The 25,929-nt window shown below is 52.5% G+C and overlaps 1 protein-coding gene across 20 annotated transcripts in view; it reads left to right on the plus strand.

Moving 5' to 3' along the window:
• Positions 1–24,346, plus strand: part of HDAC4 (histone deacetylase 4) — a 338,607-nt gene extending 314,261 nt beyond the window's left edge. For 8 of the 20 annotated variants that reach the window (XM_064286431.1, XM_064286428.1, XM_064286433.1 and 5 more), the window contains 5 exons: positions 1,377–1,495; positions 2,895–3,028; positions 16,391–16,475; positions 17,223–17,364; positions 17,649–24,335. In XM_064286431.1, the coding sequence (XP_064142501.1) occupies positions 1,377–1,495; positions 2,895–3,028; positions 16,391–16,475; positions 17,223–17,364; positions 17,649–17,691 (523 nt within the window). In that variant the 3' untranslated portion in view covers positions 17,692–24,335. Of the gene's footprint in view, positions 1–1,376; positions 1,496–2,894; positions 3,029–16,390; positions 16,476–17,222; positions 17,365–17,648 lie in introns of all 20 variants that reach the window. The other 12 variants (XM_064286421.1, XM_064286426.1, XM_064286427.1 and 9 more) reach the window with 8 other exon arrangements.
• The last annotated feature ends 1,583 nt before the right edge of the window (positions 24,347–25,929 follow it).

Genomic DNA, 25,929 nt, shown 5'->3' on the forward strand with positions numbered 1-25,929 from the left:
CACAATGGCGTGACAGGAGTGGTGACACAGTGGAGTGGTGACAGTGAGGAGTGGTTACACTGGTGTGACAGCGGCGTGGTGACAGTATGGAGTGGTTACACAGTGGCGTGATGACAGTGGTGTGACAGCAGTGACACGGAGTGGTGACACAGTGGCATGGTGACAGTGGTGTGATTACACAGTGGTGTGACAGAGTGGCATGGTGACACAGTAGTGTGATGACAGTGGTGTGGGACAGTAATTTGGTGACAGTGGCGTGACAGCGGAGTGGCAAAGCAGTGGTGTGGTGACACAGTGGTCTGGTGGTAGAGCACCATGGTGACTTGGATTACACACGAAACTGCTGAGCATGGTCCTTCAACACAAAAGTCGGTAACATGGAAGTGCGTGCTTGTCGGATCTGCTGAGGTGACTATTCGATGGAAACTGCCCGTGGCTGTTTCGTGTTGAGAAGTGTTTTCCCCCTTCCCAAGTAGAACATTCTCCTCTTCCCCTGAGATAAATTCACGCCTGAGCTGCTCGCTGGGCGTTTGTTTAACCTGCTAGTTTCTCCCGTCTATTCTCACGGTGGAAACACAGCGGAAACCACCTGGCTGCTGTACGCCCCGGCAGCCTGCGGGCAGGAGCTGGCATGGCTGGGCCTCAAGAGCGCTCAGAGCCACGGGTACTGCCCCCCACCCCAGAGTGAGGACACAGCCCACATCCAGCACGTGGAAAAGGCAGCACTCTCCGGGAAGACCCCAGGCCATAGCTTTCAGACACCTGTCATACGGGGTGATGGTCTGGGCTTTTAAAGTGTCTGTGAAGTCAGCCAGGATCAGGCAGGGTTTATTCTGTCTACGTAAGTGTGAGCGCTCACTCACAGCCTGCTAACCTGGAGGGGGACGTGGGCAGGTGGTGTGAGTGCCACAAAGAACCATGGGTATCTTGGTGACTGTCCAGACCTGTCCCTGGCCAACACCTGCCCAGACCTTCCCTGGCCATGCTCCTAGCTGGTTCTAACACCTGCCCAGACCTTCCTCGGGCCACGCTCCTGGCTGGCTCTGATACCCGCCCAGACCTCCCTCTGGCCATGCCCCTGGCCTGTTCTTACACCTGCCCAGACCTTCCCAGGCCACGCTCCTGACTGGTTCTGACACCTGCCCAGACCTTCCCCGGGCCATGCTCATGGCCAGTTTTGACACCTACCCAGACCTCCCCTTGCCGTGACCCTGGCCAGTTCTGAAACCTGCTCAGACCTTCCCTGGGCCATGCTCCTGGCCGATTCTGACACCTGCCCAGTCCTCCTCCTGGCCATGTCCCTGGCCAGTTCTGATACCTGCCCAGACCTTCCCCGGGCCATGACCCTGGCTGACCCCACACCCTTCTCCCTGCAGGACAGTGGTCATGCCAGTTGCTGTCGAGTTTGCGCCGGACGTGGTGCTGGTGTCGTCAGGCTTCGACGCGGTGGAGGGTCACCCCACACCCCTCGGAGGCTACAACCTCTCCGCCAGATGTAAGTGGAGCCGCAGATTGCTGAGGGCGTGGCTGCCTCAGACGCCCCACTGCTGCCTGTCCCCTGGGGCGTGTCCTGCCCCAGTGCCCTTAGCGACAACACACAAACTCTCCCTTTCATTCTCACAAAAGCCTGGCGGTGCAGCCATCAGGCGGCCATAGTCCCTGGGACACTGGAGAGCACAGGGCCTGCAGACCAGAGAGCCTGGGACATGCTGGCCCCGTGGTCCTGCATGGCCACAAGGTTGGCTCTGCGGGCTGGAAGCCGGGAGCTCAGTGCTGTTGGCTGGGATGCGGGTGGTGGGGCCCATCCCAGTCCCGGGGCTGATGCACTCCTAAGGAGGCTGCTCTTGTTCCCTGCGCTGCCCCGCATTGACGGGGGTGGGGGAGGGCAGATCCCCAAGCCCGTGAAGGGAGAATAGCTACAGTCAGCCTGCCTCTGATGGCCATGCCCCTAATGCAGGAGAGCAATGCCTGCAGGATGCAGTGGGTGTGCACGTGTGTGAGCGGGCAAGTGTGTGTACACAAGTATGTGTGTGAGAGCACACGTGTGTGCATGTTTGAGCATACATGTGTGTACACAAGCATGTGTGTGACTGCGTGTATACACCCATGCGTGTGAGTGTGCATGTATGTACACAGCATTATGTGCACGTGTGTGTATACAAGCATGTGTGTGCACGTGTGTATATGTGTGAGTGTACGTGTGTACATAAGCATTGTGTGCACGTGTGTACACAAGCGTGTGCGCGTGTGTATACAAGCATGCGAGTGTGCACATGTGTGTATACAAGCATATGTGAGTGTGCACGTGTCTGTACACAAGCATTGTGTACACATGTGTGTGTACAAGCATTGTGTGTGCGTGTGTATACAAGCATGTGTGTGTGCATAAGCATATGTGTGCATATACGTGTGTGTACACAAGCACATGTGCACATGAGAATGTGTGCACATGTGTGCCGAGCACATCAGATGGCAGAGTCCGGTGGGTGGCCGTGGCCATGCCCTGGAGACTGGGGCCGCTCCAGGAAGCTGAAGGGCCAGTAGCCACAGGGCGGGTGTCAGGCTGCCTTGTCCGGGCCTGCCCCATTCATCCCTCCGTGGTCTCTGCAACAGCTGAGCTGGCCCTCCTTAACGTTCCTCCAAGCCCCCAGGTGTGGCTGTTTGCTGCATTGTGGACTCAGGGCACTGCACCCCTGACTCCTGCTCCCCCAGACCACAAAGGGGAGCTGAGCAGAAGTTCCTGGGAGCGTTCGTTAAGGTGACTCCTGGCTTCCATTACGGCCTGGTGTCCCACCACAGGCCTGCAGCAGGGTGTCGGCTTCTCGAAGTGCATTCATCCTGCTCAGGCCCAGCACTGCCCCTGCCCCCACTAGCATCTCCCTCTCCTGCTTCAGGTTTCGGGTACCTCACGAAGCAGTTGATGGGCCTGGCCGGCGGCCGCATCGTCCTGGCCCTGGAAGGTGGCCACGACCTGACGGCCATCTGTGATGCCTCAGAAGCCTGCGTCTCTGCCCTGCTGGGGAACGAGGTACGGGACCTGTCTGTGTGTGTGTGTTTGTTTGCTGGGGAATGAGGTACAGGACTCATCTGTATGTGTCTGCTGGGGAACAAGGTACAGGACCCGTCTGTGTGTGTCTGCTGGGGAACGAGGTACGGGACCTGTCTGTGTGTGTCTGCTGGGGAACGAGGTACGGGACCTGTCTGTGTATGTCTGCTGGGGAATGAGATACAGGACCTGTGTGTGTGTGTGTCTGCTGGGGAACAAGGTACAAGACCTGTCTGTCTGTCTGTCTGGTCTGTGTGTGTGTGTGTCTGCTGGGGAACGAGGTACAAGACCTGTCTCTATGTGTGTGTGTGTGTGTATGTGTGTGTCTGCTGTGGAACAAGGTACGGGACCCGTCTGTGTGTATGTCTGCTGGGGAACAAGGTATGGGACCCGTCTGTGTGTGTCTGCTGGGGAATGAGGTACAAGACCTGTCTGTGTGTGTGTGTCTGCTGGGGAACGAGGTACGGGACCTGTCTGTGTGTGTCTGCTGGGGAACAAGGTACAGGACCTGTCTGTGTATGTCTGCTGGGGAATGAGGTACAGGACCTGTGTGTGTGTGTGTGTCTGCTGGGGAACAAGGTACAAGACCTGTCTGTCTGTCTGTCTGGTCTGTGTGTGTGTGTGTCTGCTGGGGAACGAGGTACAAGACCTGTCTCTGTGTGTGTGTGTGTGTGTGTGTGTGTGTGTGTGTGTGTGTGTCTGCTGTGGAACAAGGTACGGGACCCGTCTGTGTGTATGTCTGCTGGGGAACGAGGTATGGGACCCGTCTGTGTGTGTCTGCTGGGGAATGAGGTACAAGACCTGTCTGTGTGTGTGTGTCTGCTGGGGAACGAGGTACAAGACCTGTCTGTGTGTGTGTGTGTCTGCTGGGGAACGAGGTACGGGACCCGTCTGTGTATGTCTGCTGGGGAACGAGGTACAGGACCTGTCTGTGTGTGTGTGTGTGTCTGCCAGGGAACGAGGTACGGGACCCATCTGTGTATGTCTGCGGGGGAACGAGGTACAGGACCTGTGTGTGTGTGTGTCTGCTGGGGAGCGAGGTATAGGACCTGTCTGTGTATGCGTGTGTGTCTGCTGGGAACGAGGTGCGGGACTCGTCTGTGTATGTCTGCTGGGGAATGAGGTACAAGACCTGTCTGTGTGTGGTTATGTCTGCTGGGGAACGAGGTACAGGACCTGTCTCTGTGTGTGTGTGTGTGTGTGTGTGTGTGTGCGTGTGTGTGTGCTGGGGAAGGAGGTATAGGACCTGTCTGTGTGTATGTGTATCTGCAGGGGAATGAGGTACAAGACCTGTCTGTCTGTGTGTGTGTGTGTGTCTGTCTGCTGCGGAACAAGGTACAGGACCTGTCTGTGTCTGTCTGTCTGCTGGGGAACGAGGTACGGGACCCATCTGTGTGTGTCTGCTGGGGAACGAGGTACAGGACCTGTCTGTGTGTGTGTGTGTCTGCCTGCTGGGGAAGGAGGTACAGGACCTGTCTGTGTGTGTGTGTCTCCTGGGGAGTGAAGTATGGGACCCGCATCTGTCTGTGTGTCTGCTGGGGAGCAAGGTATGGAGATCCGGCCACGGGGGCTGAGGGGTCAGGGTCGTGCCTACTTGAGACTCTGCAGCCTGTCCGTGTTGAGTGGTCTCCGTACCCCTGCTTAGTGGGAGTGCTCTGAACTTGGCAGAGCAATTTGATGACCCCAGAGGAGGTGGGGAGGGGAAGATGGTCAGAACCCTGTATGTCCCACGTGCTCGCCTTTCCACACTTCATCCTCCCTTTATGTGTTGATCACATCAGGAACTTCACGACAGAAAGGGTTCTGGGTTTCTGTCATCTCTTCCAGCTCCCCTCGTGGACAGTGTCTTTAGGATGTTTCAAGGTGGGCTTCAGCTAAGTCAAAGCAAACGGGAAGGCCGGCGCAAGAGCCTGTGGGGCACAGGCCTGTTCACACCACCGCTGGTGTGCCCGGCTCCCTGCCTGGCTCCCCATCTGCCAGCCCAAGCCAATGGGACAAGCCAGGCCAGGGTCAGCACTGTGGGCCCCACGCACCGCAGGACAAAGTCGGGGAGACCTGTGGCCTGGGTGTCAGCCTGAGAGGGTATGGGCGGGGAGATAAGGCAGAGCAGAGGTGAGACCATTGTGTTCCACCCCATATGACTTGGTGCCCCTTGCCTGTGGTGACAGGGAGGAGGTGCTGCGGTGACATTGTCATTTCCAACTCGTGGAACGTCCAAGGTACATGGCACTGAACTGACTTGTACCTTCCGTTTGGATTTCCAAACGGACTCCTTCTGGAATCTTCAGCCAGCCAGAGGTCTTTGGTTATGGGTGGGGCATCACGCCTACCTCCTGCCCTGTCAGTGGAGTGTGGAGGGTTCAGATTCCCCTGCAGCGTTCCCTTCTCTCTCCTGATGCACCTTGATTTCAGGTGCTAGGGGGGACCTAGCCAGGGAGAGGGAGACTCGAGGGCCTAGGGCCTGTCCACATGGCTGAGCAGCAGCAGGGATGGGGGTGCCAGCTCCACGTCCCGGGTCCTGGGGCGGCCAGCCCTGGGCTGTGGGGGGCATAGGACCCACTTCGGATCCCAGAGCTGCTTGTTAGCTCTCGCCTCACCCCGTCTTCGAGACCGCAGCCTTTCTTCCCCTGTGGACAAAATGGCTTTCCTAGATTCAAGGCACACAAGGATGTTCATGGGAGCATGGATCAGTGACCACACACTAGGGGGCTTGTAAGAATAGGCATGTGCTCCCTCTCCGTTCTAGAGGCTGGGAGTCTGGATTCAGGTGTCAGTGGGCCTTGCTCCCTCTGGAGGCTCTAGGGAAGGTTCCTTTGTTGTCTCTCCAGCTTTTGGTGGCCCCAGGCACTCCTTATAATGACATGTGCAAAGAGCTGGAGATAGAAAACCAAAAGGGAAGAACATTTTGGGCATTTCTCAACTGAAAAAACTAATGAAAAAAGTCAATCCTCAAATTGCAATACTGAAGATTCTACAGGGAAAATATTAAATGACGCAGGAAGCATCAAAAGATGGAAGGAATACACAGAGTTGTTACACCAAAAAGAATTAGTCGATGTTCAACCATTTTAGGAGGTGGCATATGATCAGGAACCGATGGTACTGAAGGAAGAAGTCCAAGCCGCTCTGAAGGCACTGGCGAAAAACAAGGCTCCAGGAACTGATGGAATATCAATTTGAGATGCTTCAACAAACAGATGCAGCGCTGGAGGTGCTCACTCGTCTATGCCGAGAAATTTGGAAGACAGCCGCCTTGGCCTGTGTATGCATCTTTGCGTGGCGTCCTTCCTTCTCCACTTCTCTGTGTCTCTGTAAAGACACCCTACCCTGGAATGACCTCATGTTCACTCATGACACTTTCAAAGCCCCTATTTCCAACAAGGGCATGGTCACAGGGTCAGGGTTAGGGCTTGAATGTTCCTTTTTGGGGACACACTTCAGCCTATAGTGGCTTACACACCCTTGTGTCCTGTGTCACAGATCTGTGGTAACTGGGTGTCCGGGGGTGTCCACTGTCCCCAGGCCCATCACTCATGTCCCACCAGACAATGTGCAATTGCTCAATAGTTTACAACAAACCTGCAGGCTGCCCTCTCATTTGGCACACACCCTGTGTGAGGATTGGCACCCATGTCCCAAGCACCTACTGTCCACATCAAGGGTCAGGTCTCGGGGGCTCTGTTCAGCCTGGTGACAGGGGCAAGGTGGATGTCTGGGAGACACATATTGCTGGAAGGGCCCAGCAAGTGGCCCGCATCCCAGAACATGGTCTAGGGGTGATGGGGTAGCCTGGGCAGGCTCTGTGGAGCAGCGACGTAGATGCTGAGCTCAGATGGGGGAGAACCCAGACTGCACGGACCCAGGGCAAAGGAGGAACCCACTGTTGGGGTGAGCTCCAGCCCACTGCAGAGGAGCTGTGTGGTCACTTGGCCGGGGGCTTCTAGAACCTCGGACTCACTGCTTCCTGACCGTTGTAGAACTATGCAGGCAGCTGATGAGGACAAGGAGCAGGCCTGAGCAGGAATTTGGGGCAGGGGACGGGACAGCTGTCTTCTCCTGAGCATTTCTGCTTGGAAGGGGCTGTTTGTTTTACCAAAGTCACACATGGCTCAAGATGAAAGCGGTCTTCCTTGTCACTGGTAGGCTGGTTAGTTGAAAACCTTGATTCTTCCTGAATAAGATGCCTGTCTGCTTTTGCAGTGTTCACTACATCTTTTTTTTTACTACATCTTACCTGTGTCAAATCAGTCCTTTCCCCCTTTTTGTCTTAGTTCAAAGAGAACTGACTTGTGTATTCAATGCTTCCAGCTAGTTTTTTTTTTTTTAAAGTAACAATAGAGAACTTCACTTTCAGCTGGGCCCTGCTTTTGTTCCTGGTGCCTGTTTGCGCTTCTGACAAGAAAACTTTCTTTTACCTAAGCATATCAAAAAGCAGGAAGTACTAGTTTTATCAAGGTCTTTATAAATATTTTCTTAATGCAAGAGGGTTGGCCCAGGCCCCACTCCTTTGCCCGCAGCCCTTCGATGGCGGGTAATATACAGCGTGTTGGACAATTTGGCAAGCGTGCGGGCGGCCAGCCAGGGACTGCAGTGTGGCAGGGGCGCTGCTGGCTGGAGGCTGAGCAAGGGCTGGGGCAGAAGGCATGCCCCATCAGGAGTCTCCCTTCCCGGGTGGAGACTGAAAGCTCCTTTAGATCCTTGGGCACCTTTAGATCCACGGGCACCTGAAGGTCACTGCAGCTCCCAAGAGCCATTTCCTTGAGTGGTTCTGTGTAAACATGCTACAAGGCAGAGCGAAGACACGCACCATCCCACAGACACTGGAGCTCCCGGCCAGAGGAAGGCCCCTCCTGCCTCAGACGTCACCACGACCATGACGGCAGTGACTGTCGGGCTGATTCTTGGTAGCTGTATGGATCTGCAGGGCTGGCTGTCACCACTCCCTGGGCCGGCTCAGCTCCTAGACCAGCTGGGTGTCTGTGGGCAGGCAGCACCCTAGTGTTGAATTCCAAAACAGGCTTTCTTTTGGGAGTGTACCTCTTTTGTTACGTTCACATACTTTGTGAAGGGCACAGATGGGAGAAACTGCTAAGTGATGGAGCAAAACAAGCGTGTGGGGTGAAAGTATGAGGGAGCATGTGGTGTGTGCATGTGTGCACGCTTATGTGTGTGTGTGTGCACGCGCGACGTGGAGTCTGAGAGCCAGTTCCTGCTTCTAGTGTCTCTCTTCCCCTGCCCCTCAATGCCCTTCTCTCCTCTCTGTCTCTCTCTGTCTCTCCCCCATCTCTGCCTCTGTGTCTCTCTCTCTGTCTTTCTGTCTCTTTCTCTGTATGTCTCTTTCACTCTGTGTCTCTGTCTCTCCGTGTCCCTCTCTCTGTCTCTCCCTGTGTCTCTCTGTTCCTGTCTCCCTCTCATTCTCTGCCTCTATGTCTCTGTCTGTCACTCTCTCTCTCTCTGTCCCTCTTATCTCTCTGTCATTGTCCCTCTCTGTCCCTCTCTGTCTCTTTGTTTCTCTGTGCATGTCTCTGTCCCTTTGTCTCTCTCTGTCCCTTTCATCTCTCTCTGTCTTTTTCTGTCCTTGTCTCTCTGTCCCTCTCCCTCTCTTTCTCTCTCTCCCCCTCCCTGTCTCTGTGTCTCTGTCCCTCTCTCTCTGTCCCTCTGCCTCTCTTTGTCTGTGTCCCTCTGTCCCTGTCTGTTTCCGTGTCTCTGTCTCTCTCTGTTTTTGTCCCTATCTCTGTGTCTCTGTCCCTGTCTGTCTCTGTCCCTGTCCCTCTGTCCCTATCTCTGTGTTTCTGTCCCTCTCGTGTGCGCTTACACTCACTGAGGTGACTGAACTGTTCATCTGAGTGTAGTTGCTTGCGGGGTGTGCAGGGTTCATGTACATGTTCCGGGGTGTAGGGCAGTAGCTTCCTCTCCTCCTGGCCACAGAGGCATTCCTTCAGGGCCATTCCCCCTTGAGAGGTGGAGGTGTGACTCCTTTGCCAGGCTCCCGTCATCAGGGTCACATTGGGGTGTGGAAGGAGTGGGGTGCATACAAGCTGTGCTGGTGGTATCATCCAGCCTTGAGTCCCCGTGAAGAGCCAGGGACTGAGAGCTGGTTTGCTGACCTCGGGCTGCAGGCAATTGCCAGGCTGTGTCCGTCATCTCCTTGTCCAGTGGGTTCCGGTACATTCCACGCTGACCTCAGGTTCTCAGTACAGGGCACATCAGCAAGAAGACACCTGTGTTCAGAGCACTCACCTTTGTGGTTGATTTTTTCTTTTCAATACTTCATTCTGGTCCAGAAAAGACCATTGCAGCTTATAGGAACGGGCACCAGGTGCAGTGAGATGGAAGAAGGGTGAGGTAGAGAAGGGTGAGGTGGGAGAGGGTTGAGGGGGAGAGGTGAGGGTGGAAAGAGGTGAAGGGGGAGGGGTGAGTTGGGTGAGGGGTGAGGGAGAGAAGGGTGGGGGGAGAGGGGCTGAGGGGGGTGAGGTGGTAGGGGTTGAGGGTGAGATCATTGAGGTAGGAGAGGGGTGAGATGGGGGAGGGGTGAGGGAGAGAGGGGTGCGGTGGGAGGGGTTGAGGGAGAGAATGTTGAGGTGGGAGAGGGGTGAGGGGAGAGGAAGGTATAGGGGGAAGGATGAGAGGGGATACAGATGCGGGGGTAGTGGGTAAGGGGTGAGGGAGTGAGGGGTACGGGGAAAGGGGTGAAGTGGGAGAGGGGTGAGAGGGGAGGGGGTGAGGGTGTATTGTATAAGGGGTGAGGTGGGAAGGGTGAGAGGGGGTGGGGTGAGGTGGAGCTGCTGATGGTGCTGTGAGAGCTTGGAGAAGGGGTTCTGGCCGGCAGGCACCCCCGGGGCCCACGCTGCTCTTCATGCTAACGCACGTGGGGTACGCTCCCGGGACCAGGAGCAGAGATGCTTTTCCCAGTTTGGTTGGCGTGCAGGCCGTGGTGCTGGTGACTGCCCCCGTGATTTCCCGGCAGAGTCTCATGAGGAGCCGGAGAGTCTGACTGCAGATGGGGTTAGCGCTCAGTCCATGTGGTGTGGTGGTGCTGTCCCTTGGCCTCACAGCTCTTGGTGGTGGGTGGGAGGAAGCCATCGCAGAGCAGCTGGGGCCTCTGGCGGGACCTCAGGGATGAGTCCCCTTTCCCACATCTCTCGAGCGCTGGCTCTGAGCTGCTGCACCCTGTCACGTTAGCCTGGGTGGGCTCACCATGGCCTGGTGCAAGCAAGGACTCGTTTTCCCCCTTCTACAGATGAGGAAATGGAGGTTCCTGGCAGTAACAAGCTGGAGAGGGGTCCAGACCTGGCCCAGATGGCAGGTGGGCAGTGTCTGGTGGCGCAGAGGCAGCCCTGGTGCTTTTTATCTGCACAACTGTCCTTCCGCCTTTTCTTGCCCAAAAGGAATCATCGCTTTTAACTCTTTTGTGGTTTATGTGTGTTATTTTTAAGCTCTGTTGAAGCTGGAGGTCGTGCTCCATAGGCCTTTGCACGTCCATGTGGAAGTGCCACACGCAGGTTGTCAAGCGGTCAGCAGACGTAGCTCCAGCCTGTGAGGCCCCCATACAGTGGGTAGACGACACAGAGTCAGTCAGATTTCATTACCAGGAGGGCAGTCTGGGGGCCGTGCTGTGCCCATCCCTCCTGCTCCCCTGCTGGCCTTTCATGAGTGCGGGGGAGGCCCAGGCACTCTCTTCTCCCACCCTGCACTTTCGTCCCCCCTGGTGGGCACAGGGGAGGTCTGGCCACTCTCTTCTCTCCTCCCCCCCGACATACACTCTCATCCCCAGTCATGGGCACAGGGGAGACCTGGCCACTCTGTTCTCTCCACTCTGTGCTCTCGTCTGGGTCCCAATCCCCCAAGTGGCCACTGTGGCCGCCTTCCTGAGCCCAGCCTCATGCTGCCCACCATGGAGGCGTCATGTCCACCCTAAGGTCTGATTGGAGTCCCCATGTCCACACTGACCTCCTGGATCTTCCACTTTTAGCCTTCCTCCTCTCAGTGAGCAGACGGCCAGAACCCTCTCCCCAAGCCGGCCAGGGACACCTGCTGGCTCTGGCCTCAGGGCTGGTCCAGGTCCACCGCCACTCAGAGCCCACCTTTCACCTAAGGTCAATGTCCGGCTGAGCCCTGGTCTGCTCCGGCCTCAGCCTCGTGTGAAGGAGAAAAAAAGAGGACGCAGACCCACCCCCTCTACTACCCCACATGGGCCTGAACACTATCTACCCCATGGCCTTCTGCACAACACCCCACCCCCCAGTCATGCTCCCCAGGGCCCTGGCTCGTCACTCAGCTGAAATGTTCTTCTGCACAGGTCTGTGCCCAAGTACCCTCTCACGAGCACTTTCCCCAGACTGTGACTCACTCGTCATGCAGGGTGTCTGTCCGTCCACTGATGCAGCCCAGGGCCCAAGAGTTGTGGTTGGCACACAATAGGTTGTTTAATACGTATTTATTAAATGAGGAGGTGTAACCCCAGTTGGCCAGGGGTGATGTCTTAATTCCTGGTGTTGCCATAGCAAAAATACCACAAGTGGATGGCTTTAACAAAGAGAAATTTATTTCCTCACAGTAAAGTAGGCTAAAAGTCCAAATTCAGGGTGTCAGCTCCAGGGGAAGGCTTTCTCACTCTGTCAGCTGTGGAGGAAGGTCCTTGTCCTCAACCTTCCCCTGGTTGAGGAGCTCCTCAGGCGCAGGGACCTGGGTCCAAAGGACAGGCTCTGTTCCTGGTGCTGCTTTCTTTGTGGTATAAGGTCCCAACTCTGCCTGCTTCCCTTTCTTTTTACCTCTTGAGAGTTAAAAGGTGGTGCAGGCCACCCCCCAGGGAAACTCCCTTTACTTTGGTCAGGGAGGTGACCTGAGTAAGGGTGGTGTTACAATCCCACCCTAATCCCCTTTAACATAAAATTACAATCACAAAATGGAAGACAACCACAGAATACTGGGAATCATGGCCTAACCAAGTTAATACACATTTGGGAGGGGACATAATTCAATTCATGACAGGTGATATCTTGAGACCTGTCAAGTTCATGCCCAACCCATCCTTTGTTCTTGAGTGAAAGCCGGGAGCAGTTCACACCTCCTCCCTGCATGCTGGAGGTGCTCAGGAGATGTGGTTGAATGAATGAATGAAGTACACCAGCATGTTGTCACTGGAACTTTTATCCACATCTCTGTTGGAGCCTTACCCTTAGACACTGAGGCATCACAGTGACAGAGATAGTCTCCGCGCTGATGTGGACAGGGGCTCCTTTGTCTGTGTGTCTGCTCCTGATCTGCCCTCGAGTCTCCCTCTCCCAGAGCCTCCCTCTCCCGGAGCCACTGCAGAGAGACCCGCACAGAGTGGCCTCTCGTGGGACGGAAGGCATTGAATCCTGACCCAGTTGTCTCCTCCGGTTCCCACACTGCTGCAGAAAAACGTGTTTCAGGAGGAAGCACAGTGAGAGAGGGCACACAGACAGTTCTCCCATATTTCCCTTGTCCCTGCCCCTGGGTGTCCTATCACTTCATAGCCAGCAGAGAGAACAGATGATGTAGTGGGGACAGGGTGACCATCGCTCTTAGTCACTCACATTGCTCATTTGTTGTGTGGGCTTCCCTGGAGCTACATACAGCAGGCACTTCGGCCAGCTGCTGGGGGGTTGGGCACAGGAAGAGCCCTTTCCACCAAGCTGGTAGCCATGTAGGGCAGGCAAGAAGGAACTTAGGTCAGAGCTGTGTCCACGGTTAGCACCAGGCAGCCATCATCCCAGGGCACTGTGCGAATGCAAAGGGTGTCGTCTTGTGAAGTCCATGCCTTTACCCATTTTTCCTTTGCACTGTTTTCTCTTTATTCTTAAGGGGGGAAATTGGATGGATGGGTGGGTGGGTAGATGGCGGGTGGGCAGTGGATGGATGATGGGTGGATGCATGGGTGGGTAGATGGGTGAATGGATGGGTGGATGGCAGATGGCTGGGCGGTGGGTGCATGGGCGGTACGTAGATGATGAATGAGTGGGTGGGTAGATGGATGGATGGATGGATATATATTGAGGAGTCTTCCCTCTCTTTTCTCTTCTCTGGAACCGTGAGTCCAGGATTAGAATACTCTGTTCCTTAGCTGGGAAGACTCTCCTGGGCCTTGTGTTTCCACTGGGTGAGGATTTTACCTTGCTGATTCAATGTCTTTGTCATCCATTCAGGTTTTTTGTTCCTTCTTCAGTTAGTTTTGGAAAATTACATTTCACCAGGAATTGATCCATCTCAACCAAGTTTTCAGGTTTCTCGGCAGGAGTTAGTAGTGGTTGTCACCGTTTTAATCTCTGCTCTATCTAGTTGCAGTCTCCTTTTACTCCTGACATACTTGTACCTTCTCTTTACTTTGTTGACCACTTTGCCAGAACTTGTAAATTTAATGAGTCATTTCAGAAGACCAACTTTCAGCTTCAAGTATCTTTTTTTTCTTTCTGATTTATTTCTGCTTGTTTTCCTTATGTTTTCTTTCCTCTTATTTCTTTGAAGCTATTCTGTTCTCCTGCTAGCTTCTTAAACTGGGCATCTACTTTTCAGTCCTGTTTGTTAATTTGTGCGTTTGGGGCTGTGGCCCATGCAGGGTGGTGTATAACGTTTTCATCATTTTTAGTTCTAAACATTTTCTAATTTCCATTGTGATGTGTTCTTTGACCCATGTCAGTGTGTTTTTTAATTTCCAAATGTTAGGGGTCTTGGGTCTTTTTTTGTTTTCAGCGTCAAACAAATTGCACTGAGGTATGAAAAGGTTTTTGCGGCGCTTTCTTGACGGCCTTGTACGTGGCCAGCGCACAGACAGTCCTCACATGTTTGAAATAGTGTATCTCACCATCTGCTCCACAGGGTTCTGTTTATGCCCATTAAACCGAGTTTGCTAATTGTGTGGTCTGCATTTAGTTACTCTGCTGATTTTTGCCTGTCTCTCTGCTCGATCTAAATGTATGAGAATCCCCTACTATGATGGCACATTTATCCATGTCTTTCAGTTCTGCCACTGGTGGCTTTATACATTTTAAAGCTATTTCACTGAGTGTGTACAAATCTCAAGTCACGATACTCTTGGTGGACTGACATTTTCTTTGTTACAGACTGACCTTTCCAGACCTTTCCATTCAGTTGTGGTTCTCCCTTAAGCCTGTTGTGCCCAATTCATAAGATGTACACCAGTCCTCTTTTGCCAGAGTTATACCGTTTTTCGCCCTTGACTTTCAGCCTTCCTCTTGAGTTTCAGATGTGTCTTTTGTAAAGAGCACAAGGCTGTATTTTATCATTATATTTTATACCCAGCCCAACGGTCTGTGCTTTAGACAGAAACTTTAGTTATTTGCATTCACCTCGACTACATTTTTTTCCAGGTTCATTTCTGCCATCGTATTCTGTGCCTTGCTTGCCCCTTTCTCTGTGACCTTCCTTGCTTCTCTTTTCTTGCCTTCTCTCTCATTGTCTTTTCACTAGCACCCTTTTTCCTGTTCCAGGTGCCCACCCAGGACCCCACTCTAGACTTGAGTCATCATGTCTTTTCAGTCTCCTCTGACTCATCACAGCCTCCAATGGGCTGTTCTTTTCCACAACTGACAGTTTGGAGAGACACCGGTCAGGCATTCTACAGTCTGCCCCTCACTTTAGGCTTTCCTCCTGGTTAACTCTGGTTGGGGATTTGGGGAGGAAGACCACAGAGGGAAATGCTGTTCTTGACCCTCTGTATCAGAGATGCACGCTGTCAGCCCAGCTCATCTCTGGCAAGGTTATGCCGGACCACCTGGCCGAGGTATTGCCTGTCAGGTGTCTCCTCTGTGAAGTTACTTGTCCCCACTTTCTGTACTCTGTCCTTTGAAAGCAAGTCACTAAGTATAACCTTCACTCAAAGGATGATGTGGGCGGGGGGGGAGTGAGGGCGTGAGAGGGTATGTATGCATAAATTATTTGGGATTCTTCTGTAAGGGAGACCTGTACTCTTCTCCCCCAGTTGTCTATTCAGTATGGATTTAAGGATACTGATTTTATACTTAAGGTTGTAATCTAATATCATGGTATTTACGCCATTGCTGAGATTGCACCACGGGAAACTCTGACACGCCCAGTCGTTTTGTCTTTGGGGCACGGCCTTACGCTGGGGCACTGTAAGACACTCCATGCTCATCTTGTGCATGCCTGGCCCTGGTGCCAGGACCTACCATTTCGCTAAGGAGCCTGGTGCCTTTTATTGGAATGGTTCTCCTGCCTTGGGCTCATGCTGGCCCGTTTACATGTTATTTATGACTTTTTGGATCAGGAACTCATGCCTTCTGGAGCCTAACCTGAAGCATTGATCGAGGACCCGCTGGGGAGGTGTGTTCACTGAGTTGCCTGCGTTTGCTTCCACCCGGTGCCCTGGCATCATAGTGCGTCTTTAACAGCGTCTAGAACCAGGCAGATTCTTGGGGGTGAAGGGGGGACTTTTTTAACTTCCACCCAGAGCCAAGGCTAAGACCAGAACTTTCCTAGCCCATTATCTGTGGGGCAGTTGCTGATTTGTGCATCTGTCCTCCCAGGTCCTCCAGTCCCTGAGGTTGGGTGGTCTGCTAGCACCAGCATGCTTGGCCCAATTGGCCCCCTAGCCCCTGCCCCGTGGTCATCAGCGCTTAGTGACCTCCCCAACAGGGGTCCCCACTGTGATCCAAAACCTACACATTGCCCTGTTCTCGTAGGCTCACCCGGTCACTTAGTTTGTTGTTGTTGTTGTTGTTGTGATCCGCATCAGTTGGCCTCCACAGCTGTGTTGTTCCCAGTGCTCTGGTGTGCCACAGTGCCGTGCACTTCGCTTGTCCATTTACTCCTGGATCGTCAGCTGCCGGTACTTAGGGAAGAACATGGCACCAAGGTTTCCTTGTTTCAGAGGCTTGCTCGCTTCCTTCCACTTCCCTTTTATTTTCCCCATTATTAGAAGAAAACCATAATTGGGGTCATTTTCAAGCATTTCCACTTAGAAGACCAAGGGTGGGAAAGCGATATTTCCAAAAACGAATCATGTCCCCTAAGGAGACGCTGTGGTGTAGCTATTAGATACCGCGCTGGCGTCCTTCTGCACTCACGCTCCTGGAGACGGCCTTCTTCCTTCCACATGTGGGAACTTGAGCATCCCTGATCATGTCCTAGGAGGAGCGCTCTAAAGGAGACAAGCCTACTCTTGTAGAAAACTTTATGCAACAAATATCTAAGCACACTTGGATTTTTAAAGTTATTTTCTCTTCCTTATTGAAAGTACACTCAGCAAACAAGTCCAACTCGAGAAACAGATGCTGACCTTGACCATCCATATTAACACACGCGTGAACTGTGCTAACATCCTTCATGTTCCTTTTTGTGCAGCTCGACCCTCTCCCAGAGAAGACTTTACAGCAAAGATCCAACGCCAACGCCATCCGGTCCATGGAGAAGGTCATCGAGATCCACAGTGAGTATCTGGAGGCTGGACAGGGGGGAGGGAGCAGGACCCCTGTACCTATCCCTCCCCATCTGTCTCCACTCAGCTGATATGAAGAGCTGAGCAGGCCTGCATTTAACCCTGCAGTCTCCCACAGCCTGCTGTACAGCTCAGAGGCTCGGGCTGGAGGCTGCCGTGGCTGGGACTCAGGCGTGAGCCTGTGTCCCAGGTCCAGCTTTTCTCACCTTCTCCAGAGAGCCCCACTTCATTAGCTCAAGGGCTTGGAGCACAGTGGGAGTGTACACCCCCCATTTGAGGAACGCCATCTGCTCCTGCCACCCCCATACACTGTGTGCCTGTCAAGAAGGGGCTTGTCCAGCTCTCTCTTCTGTACCCTCACACCCGCATCTGGGTTAGTGATTCCCAGGAGTGTTTTTTAATTGTTCTCTCTGATGGTTGGTGTGAGAGAGAGAGTGATGGTTTGACAAATGTACCTGGAATTCCTGAGAAACAGACGTTGACATCCAGCTTTTGTTCCTGTTCTCACTTGGGGCCCATCCAGGGCTGCAGCCTCAGTGCCCCTCTGACCCTTGAGGATCGCAATACAGATACGTTTTCTCATATATGCAGCATGTGGGTCCGTGACCATGCACCCCACAGCCCTGACCCCTGACAGAGGGGCTTCTAGAACCCCAGCAGCAGCTCCTGCTCAGGCACAAGGAGGCCACGTGGCCTGGGTCAGCCATGCACACGGTGACCACCGCTTCCCATCCCCAGGCAAGTACTGGCGCTCCCTACAGCGCACCGCCTCAACCGTGGGGTACTCGCTGGTGGAGGCCCAGAAGTGCGAGAACGAGGAGGCTGAGACGGTCACCGCCATGGCCTCACTGTCCGTGGGCGTCAAGTCGGCTGAAAAGAGGTGAGCCCCTGGCTGCCCTGGGCCTGGGGTGGCTGGGCATGCGTGCCAGAGTCCCTGTGCTCGAGTCCAGCTCACGTGGTATCTCCACACTGCAGCGCAGGGGAGGACGGGCCAGCAGCCCTGAGAGCGGGGCAGGCAGGGCTGTCCCCGCTGTGACCCTTCCTCAGGGGCGTGGGGGTGGAGAGTTGGGCGGGGGCGGGCTGGTGTAGGGTGGTACGCCCACCGACCCCCTAACCCACTGTCCCGGGCTCTCTCCTCTCTGCTCCGCCTCCTCGGGGAACCAGCAGACCAGACGAGGAACCCATGGAGGAGGAGCCGCCCCTGTAGCCCTGCTCCGAAGCTGCTGTTCTCTTGTTCGTTTGTCTCTGTCTTGAAGCTCAGCCAGAAAACTTCCTGTGTCTGCCTGCGTTCTGCCGGGTGTTCTCAGAACACGGGGCAGCCAGGTGTGAGCAGCACCAGGAGCCTTTCTGCTGCCCAGACCACAGATCTCCAGGCGCACAGGCCAAGGTGTGGCCGCTCACTCGGACACGGGACAGACCCACAGGGCGTTCGGCGCCAGCGTGGGGCTCGCCGGGAGAAGGACGCGACGGCAACGTGCGGTGGAGTTGCCCGATTCAGCTGACACAAGAAAGAGAAAATCAAAGATCTAACAATACAAAACAGACTTGATTAAAACTGGTGCTTAACGTTTGATTACTTCCCACAGTTCCACGATCTCTGTGTAAACCACTCAGCTCATCTTGTAGCTTGTGTTTTTTTTGAGAACGTTTTCTAGGGCTCCAGCCTGCCCCAGTGAACCACAGCAGGTGCCACGGGGGTTTGCAGCGGGCGGGGGACAGAGCGGACAAACCTTCAAAATAAAAACTGGACAAAAGCAGAAACAGGAGCCCAGGGGAGTGGCTTTAGTTTCTGGAAGCCATCGGAAGATGCGAGCTTGTGCCTTTTTTTTATTGCTCTGGTGGATTTTTGTGGCTGGGTTTTCTGAAGTCTGAGGAACAATGCCTTAAGAAAAAATAAACGGTGGGAGTCAGCGGGACATTTGCTCCGGCTGGCAAGGCCCCGAGGCACCCGGCGAGCAGGTGGTGGCCGCGGCGCAGCGCCGAGGGCGGCCACCCGCCAGCGTCTTCAGGAGGGGCGGCGAGCCAGGACGTCCTCAGTTTCCTTTATCGCTGTTTAAGAGAAGTGGAGGTAGTTGCCAAAAAAAGTGGCAAATACTGTTGGGGATTTTGAAGTCCAACAAGTTTTAAACAAATCCAAAGTGTTCTTTCTCACATGTCATATGACAATGGAGCATCTCCCATTTGGTTGTTAAGCATGTCCCAGGCGCTCTGCGGTGTTACGGCCAGAATGCTTTTTATGAAAAGCAAGTAGCATGAAGTGTTGCTTAAATTTTAGGTATAAATAAATATATATATATATGTCTGCATATATATATATATATACACACTCACATGTATAATATATATATATTCCAATGTATTCCAAGCTAAGAAACTTGATTCTTATGAAATCTTGATAAAATATTTATAATGCATTTATACAAAAAAAAAGTATATATATATCTATATATATATATATATATAAGAACTGCAGGTTGTAAAGGTCCCTGGCGAGTGATCGACTTGTGAATTAATTATAAAGGTGCTTATGGAAAGGAATCTAGTTTGAAACTCACATATTTTCGAGCTCGATTGGATAGCTTTCAGATCACCGGCACATTCGCCACCGGGCAGCTACCCTCCAAGTTTGTACTTTCATTTCATTGTTTTCTGACAGAACCTGTTCCCTCTCCAAACCTCCACACACATATGTATCTAATGAGTTTTTATAGCAAAAGATATAAATTTGCTGTTGATTTTTGTATGAATTTTTCACAAAAAGATCCTGAATAAGCGTTGTTTTGTGAATTTTACATTCTCCTCACCATTTGGCGGTTTTCTGAATGGCAACGACGTCTAAGCCTTTATTCCTTTCCTAAGTTCTTGCTTGGTGTTTCTTTTTCTTCTTTTAACTTTTCAAGGATGTGTTTTTTTACTATTATTATTTTGTTTCTGTTTGTTTTCGTACAGCAAGCAGCTTTCCAGGGGTGCACGGAGCTGCTGCGTCCGAGTTTGTTTTCTGAGCGAGCATCAAATGAAAAGAGGGGTCGAGGGCCTGGCGTCGCGGTGCCCACGGTTGTGTCTTCCCTGAGTTCTGTCCACGTAAAACCAGAGGGCCCCCCGACCTTTCACCTTAGTATGACAGGGTGGCGCCGCGTCCCCTCCACAGTCGCGTGGGGTCCCACGTGACATTTGGATCCTCTCGGTTGAAGGCCGTGGGACACCGTGGGCAGTCAGCATACGTGAGTCTCACCTTTAAACACCTCTGACCACAGTCAGCATAGAACTTTAACTTGGGTTTTCCAAAGACCTTTTAAGCATGTCAGCAATGCATGGAGCCAGAGTGCGATGGTCACCCGGTCCGGGTTTTTCCGCTGCGGCCACACAGCTGGGGCCCCATCTGGGAGCCCCCGGCCTGGCGACCCTGGAGGGACAGCACGACCCTGAGCCAGGAGCCGTCTTGCCCTTCTTCCCTTTGAGGGTAACTGGCAGGGCCGTTTTATTTACTGTAACTTACTTTCCAGCACCTGAAGCCACCGATTTTACTCCAGAGCGGACTGAGTTGAGACGTGTGGGCGGACGGCCAGGTGTTCACAGACGGGCAGCCAGCACAGTGGCGGGCTTGGTGACGTTTACAGGGTAGTTTCTGACAGAGACACTGACTCACCGGACCACTGACCAGACCAATGCAGATTCTCGGGCGTGCCTGGTCCTCGGGATGCTGTGGGTCAGACACGGGACAGCGGTTACACAGAGGGGAAGGTCTCGAATGGTTTGGCTTTCTCCCCAAGCTGGCTGCCCTTGGCTCTGAAGCCAGCTCGCCCGTGGCAGCCGTGTTCAGGGTGGCACCAGAGCCCAGCCGGTGGCTCTCATGGCCTCCTGGCCCCATCCTATGCCCACGCCCTCCTCCAGCCAGCAGTGGCTCAGGAGACGCGCCGTCTCCTGTTTCTTGCAGATGACCACTGTGGGGTGGACACTCGGTCCTCCCAGAGCAAGGTGTCCTCGGGCCGCGGCCAGCGGGCCTTGTTTTCTGCGTCACCCACTCCAGCTCCTCAAAGCCTGCTTGAAGCATTACCATGTAGCCTTTTTTCTTTTGAAGATAACACTTGCCCGTCCCCAGCCGACCTAGCGTCCGCCATCAGGACCAGCACAGCGGGGTGACCGGCACAGTCTCCCTCCTGGGTCCTGGCACCTGGGACCCTCAGCCTTTTTCTTCCTTTGCAAAGGCCTTCGGGCGCAAAGGGCCTTCGGGGCACTGGCCAGGGAGTCAGCGAGCGAGCACTTTATACCCCTCCGAGGGACACGCCCGACCCGCCCTGCGGCTGCCCGCTGGGACCGGCGGCCCCTCCGGCCTCCCAGGGCTCCGGTTTGGAAGGGCCACTTTGTCAAAGTGTTTCAGTTTTCTTTCCTTTTTTAAAAAGTCTGTTTCCAGAGGAGGGACCGTCTCCCAACGGCCCAACACAAAAGCAAGTTGATTTTTGCAGCAGTAGCGGCGGAGTTTCTCGTTGTTGTTACTTTCGATTGGGACATTCCTTTTTTATTAGTCACAGTCACGGCCTCATTCCATTCTTCTTTTTGTAGACTTTTGGGCCCACGTGTTTTATGGGCATTGATATATATATAAATATCTATACATAAATATATATGAATATATTTTTTTAAGTTTCCTACACCCGGAGTTTGCATGGACTGTAGGCCGGCATGTCTTTATATTGTATACAGATTTTGCACGCCAAACTTGGCAGCTTTGGGGAAAGAAAAAAAAATGCCTTCTTTTTCCCCTCTCATGACATTTGCAGATACAAAAGATGGAACCATTTCTGTAAAACAAAACCTTGAAGGAGAGCGGGAGGGGGGGAGTTTGCGTCTTATTGAACTTATTCTTAAGAAATTGTACTTTTTATTGTAAGAAAAATAAAAAGGACTACTTAAACATTTGTCATATTAAGAAAAAGTTTATCTAGCACTTGTGACCTACCAATAATAGAGTTTATTGTATTTATGTGGAAACAGTGTTTGGGGACTCTGCGCAGAACTCAACGTGAGCTGCCTGTCTCTGAAGATAACCTGGAGGAACTCCGTTCTGTTTTCATTTGTTTCATTTGATTTCCTTTCCAGGGGCGAGCGGCCCAGCCGAGGCACGGGCAGGCTCGGGAGCCCCCTTTCCGCACAGCGGCGTTGACTTTTTAATTACTTTTTGATAATGTTTGGCTAAGATTTCACTTTAACTGAGCAGTCCTGGACTGTGAGCACTGTGGTTTAAAATACTCTGCGTTGAAAGGAAACCATTTCTTCACTGTACCGGGCGGGGTGCTTCCTCGCACCGTCTTCTGTCTCTGACGTTTGATTAAAAGTCTCCTATTGAAAGAAACGGGAACGGAACGTTCTTTTGTCCGGTTGATGGGTGTTTTGGGGTTGTGCCCAGGTTGTGAGAGTGACAAACATACATACATAATACGTATGTACAGGCGTACCTTGGAGATAGCGCAGGTTCCGTTCCGGCCCAACACAATAAAGCAAGTCATATGAATTTTTTGGTTTCTCAGTGCATATAAAAGTTATGTTTGCACTGTACTGAGGCCTACTAAGTGTGCAATAGCATTATGGCTAGAAAAACAGTGTACATGCCTTAATTTAAAAATACTTTATTGCTAGGAAAAGTGCCAGCCATCATCTGAGCCTTCAGCAAGTCACAATCTTTTTGCTGGTGAAGGGTCTTGCCTCCATGCTGATGGCTGCTGACTGATCAAAGTGACGGTGGCTGTGGCAGTTTCTTAAAATAAGACGACAATGAAGGTGGCTGCATTGATCGACTCTTCTTTTCGTGAAAGATTTCTCTGTAGCCTGAGGTGCCGTGTGACAGCGTTTTACCCACAGCAGAACTTCTTTCACAATCGGGGTCCGTCCTCTCAAACCCCGCCACTGCTTTATCAGCTAAGCTTACGTGATATTCTAAATCCTTTGCTGTCACTTCAGCAGTGTTCACAGCATCTTCGTCAGGAGTAGATTCCATCCCAGGAAACCAGTTTCTTTGCTCATCCCCAGAGACAACTCCTCTTCTGTTCAAGTTTCATTGTGAGATTGCAGCAATTCAGTCACGTCTTCAGGCTCCACTTCTAATTCTGGTTCTCTTGCTGTTTCCACCACACCTGCAGTTACTTCCTCCACTGATGTCTTGAACCCCTCACAGCCATCCGTGAGGGCTGGAATCAACTGCTTTTGACCTCTTCCCATGAATCATGAATGTTCTTAATGGCATCTAGCATGGCGAATCCTTTCCAGGTTTTCAATGAACTTTGCCCAGATCCATCAGAGGAATCGCTATCTATGGCAGCTATAACCCATGGCAGCTGTAGCCTTATGAAATGTATTTCTTAAGTAATAAGCCTTGAATGTCGAAATTACTCCTTGATCCATGGGCTGCAGGATGGATGTTGTGTTAGCAGGCACGAAAACAACGTTAGTCTCCATGTACATCTCCGTCAGAGCTCTTGGGTGACCAAGTGCATTGTCAACGAGCAGTCATATTTTGAAAGGAATCTTTTTTTTTTTTTTTGAGCAGTAAGCCTCAACAGCGGGCTTAAAATATTCAGTAAACCATGTTGTAAACAGATGTGCTGTCATCCAGGCGTTGTTGTTCCATTTATAGAGCAGAGTCAGAGTAGATTTAGCATATTTCTTAAGGGCCCTAGGATTTTCATTGGCTTCAACTTTAAGTCGCCAGCTGCATTAGCCCCTAACAAGAGACTCAGCCTGTCCTTTGAAGCCAAGCATTGACTTCTCCCTAGCTACCGAAGTCCCAGATGGTATCTTCTTCCAGTGTAACACTGTTCCGTCTACGCGGAAAACCTGCTGTTTAGTGTGGCCACCTTCGTCAGCTGCCTTAGCTGGATTTTCGGGATAACTGGCTGCAGCGTCTGCACCGGCACGTGCTGCTTCACCTTGCACTTCTACGTTATGGAGACGGCTTCTTTCCTTAAACCTCGTGAACCAACCTCTGCTGGCTTCAGACTTCTTCTGCAGCTTCCTCACCTCTCTCGGCCTTCACAGAATTGAAGAGAGCGAGGGCCTTGCTCCAGATTAGGCTTTGGCTTAAGGGAATGTAGTGGCTGGTCTAATCTATCCAGACCACTAAAACCTTCTCTCAGCAGTAAGGCCTCTCCGCTTTCTTATTGTTGAGTTCACGGAAGCAGCACTTTTAATTTCCTTCAAGAACTTTTCGTTTGTATTCACAGCTTGGCTGTTTAGCACAAGAGGCCTAGCTTTCAGCCTACCTCAGCTTTTGACCTGCCTTCCTCGCTAAGCTTAATAATTTCTAGCTTTCGATTTAAAATGAAAGACGTGTGACTCTTCCTTTCACTTGAACACTTAAAGGCCATTGTAGGATTATTACTTGACCTAATTTCAATGTTGTCCTGTCTCAGGGAATAGGGAGGCCCAAGGAGAAGGAGAGAGACGGGGAACGGCCCGTCCCTCGAGTAGTCAGAATACACACATTTGCCCATTAAGTTAACCATCTTATGTGGGACAGTTTCTGGTACCCCAAAACAATTACAATAGTAACATCAAAGATCACGGATCACAGATCACCATAACAGATATAATAATAATGAGAAAGTGTGAAATATTGCGAGAATTACCAAATATGACACAGACACGAAGTGAGCACACGCTGCTGGAAAAATGGCGCTAATAGACTTGCTGACACAGGGTTTCCACGAACCTTCTATCTGTAAACATAGTGTTTGCAAAACGCAATTAAAAAAAAAAAATGAAGCACAATAAAATGAGGTATGCCTGTATTTAAAAGGAGGGCCAAGGTATGGTTTGCCCTGGGGCTTGGGGCAGAGCTGCAGTACACATGGCAGGAACCAGGCTCTATTCCCTAGACCCTGCCGTGCCCCACGTCCCCGCTGGCAGGAGCCACCAGCCTCCTCTGTAATTTAAACATTCCGCTTTGATCATCGGACACTCTTGTGGTCGGTCCTTTGGCTCAGTTGGAGCTGGAGGTTGGTTTCACTTTGGTTTCCTGGTCCTCGATGTCACTGACCAGTGGCCGAGTCCGACTGCTCTCCATCGGGAGCCACATCATGACAGCTTGCTGCTTGTGGTGTGAATAAGCCATGTGACTGCCTCCCTCTCCGCTTCCTCCCTGTGTACTACCCTGCCTGCTCTGGGGGCCAGGCCTGCTGGACATGGCCCGGGGACCCAGCACAGCCCAGGGACCCAGGGTGGCCTTGGGACCCACCCCAATGGTAGCCCCGTCACCCTCTGCCTGTCCAACCAGGTCCCCTGGGAAATGTCATTTCAAATGTCTCATAATTCAAATGAGGCATTGATGTTTCAGTGGTAGAATTCCTACCTTCCATACAGGAGACCCCGGGTTCAATTCCCGGGCAGTGCTCCTCATGCATGGCCACCACCTGTCTGTCAGCGGGGCCTTGCTTGTTGTGTTGATGCTGAGCTGGCTTCAGTGGAGCTTCCAGACTAAGACAGACTAGGAAGAAAGGCCTGGAGATCTGAGGATCAGCCAGTGAAGACCCTGTGGATCACAAGGGCACATGCCACAACCAGTCCTGGGAGGGTCTCTTCCCCTGTGTGTCTCCATGTCTGTTCTGCTCCCACTCAAGGGGCAGGGGGTACACGAGGTATTCACCCCAGGATGTGGAGATTGCGGGGGCCATCCTGGAGACCACCTGCCCCACCTGGGGAGACTGGTGATCTCTTCGTGAGCTTGTTCAGGGTGGTTTATCACCAACCCTGTCAGCTTGCCCTTCCAAGCACATCCAGAATTCCATGGCCTCCACTGCCCCCGGCAGGCCCCCGCCCCTCATCTGGTTTCCCTCTCCTACCTGGTCCCCGTTTGCCCAGTCTTCCTTCCCCCTTCTGTCTTCTCTCAACACAGTAGCCAGAGTGGTCCTGCCCACACCAGGTGGGGCCCAACCACCCCTGCTTAAAGCCCTGAGGGCTCTCTAACGTACATTGTGCTAATTGTGTAGTTGTCTTTCTCACTCAGGCGAATCTACACTGAAATGGGCTCGCCGTTCCCCGCCCCCCGCCCCCCATGTCCACAGAGACGATGTCATAACATTTCCTCAGTTGTCAGGCTGAGTGACAAATCTGGGTGTCATCTGCTGCCAGCTGCCTCAGCTTCTCAGCCCGGGGATCTGTTTGCCTGACTCTGAGTGTGGACTGGAGATTTCTAGGATATGTTCTGGATGCTGATCCTTTATCAGTTCTACACCTTCGGTCTCTTTTTTGAAACCTGTACAGAAGTAGACAGTGACACAATGAGACCCAGCGTGCCCATCAACCTGCTTCAGCAAGGAAAAGTACGTGCCCTCGGAGTTTCATCCACACCTCCCCCGCCCCCAACAGGATGATTTTTAATAAATCCCAAACATATCATTTCATCTGTGAATATTTCAATATATCCTTCTCAAAGAACATAATTACATACTCTATC

Source organism: Loxodonta africana, chromosome 6 (genome assembly GCF_030014295.1).
Source record: "Loxodonta africana isolate mLoxAfr1 chromosome 6, mLoxAfr1.hap2, whole genome shotgun sequence".
Lineage (NCBI taxonomy): Eukaryota > Metazoa > Chordata > Mammalia > Proboscidea > Elephantidae > Loxodonta > Loxodonta africana.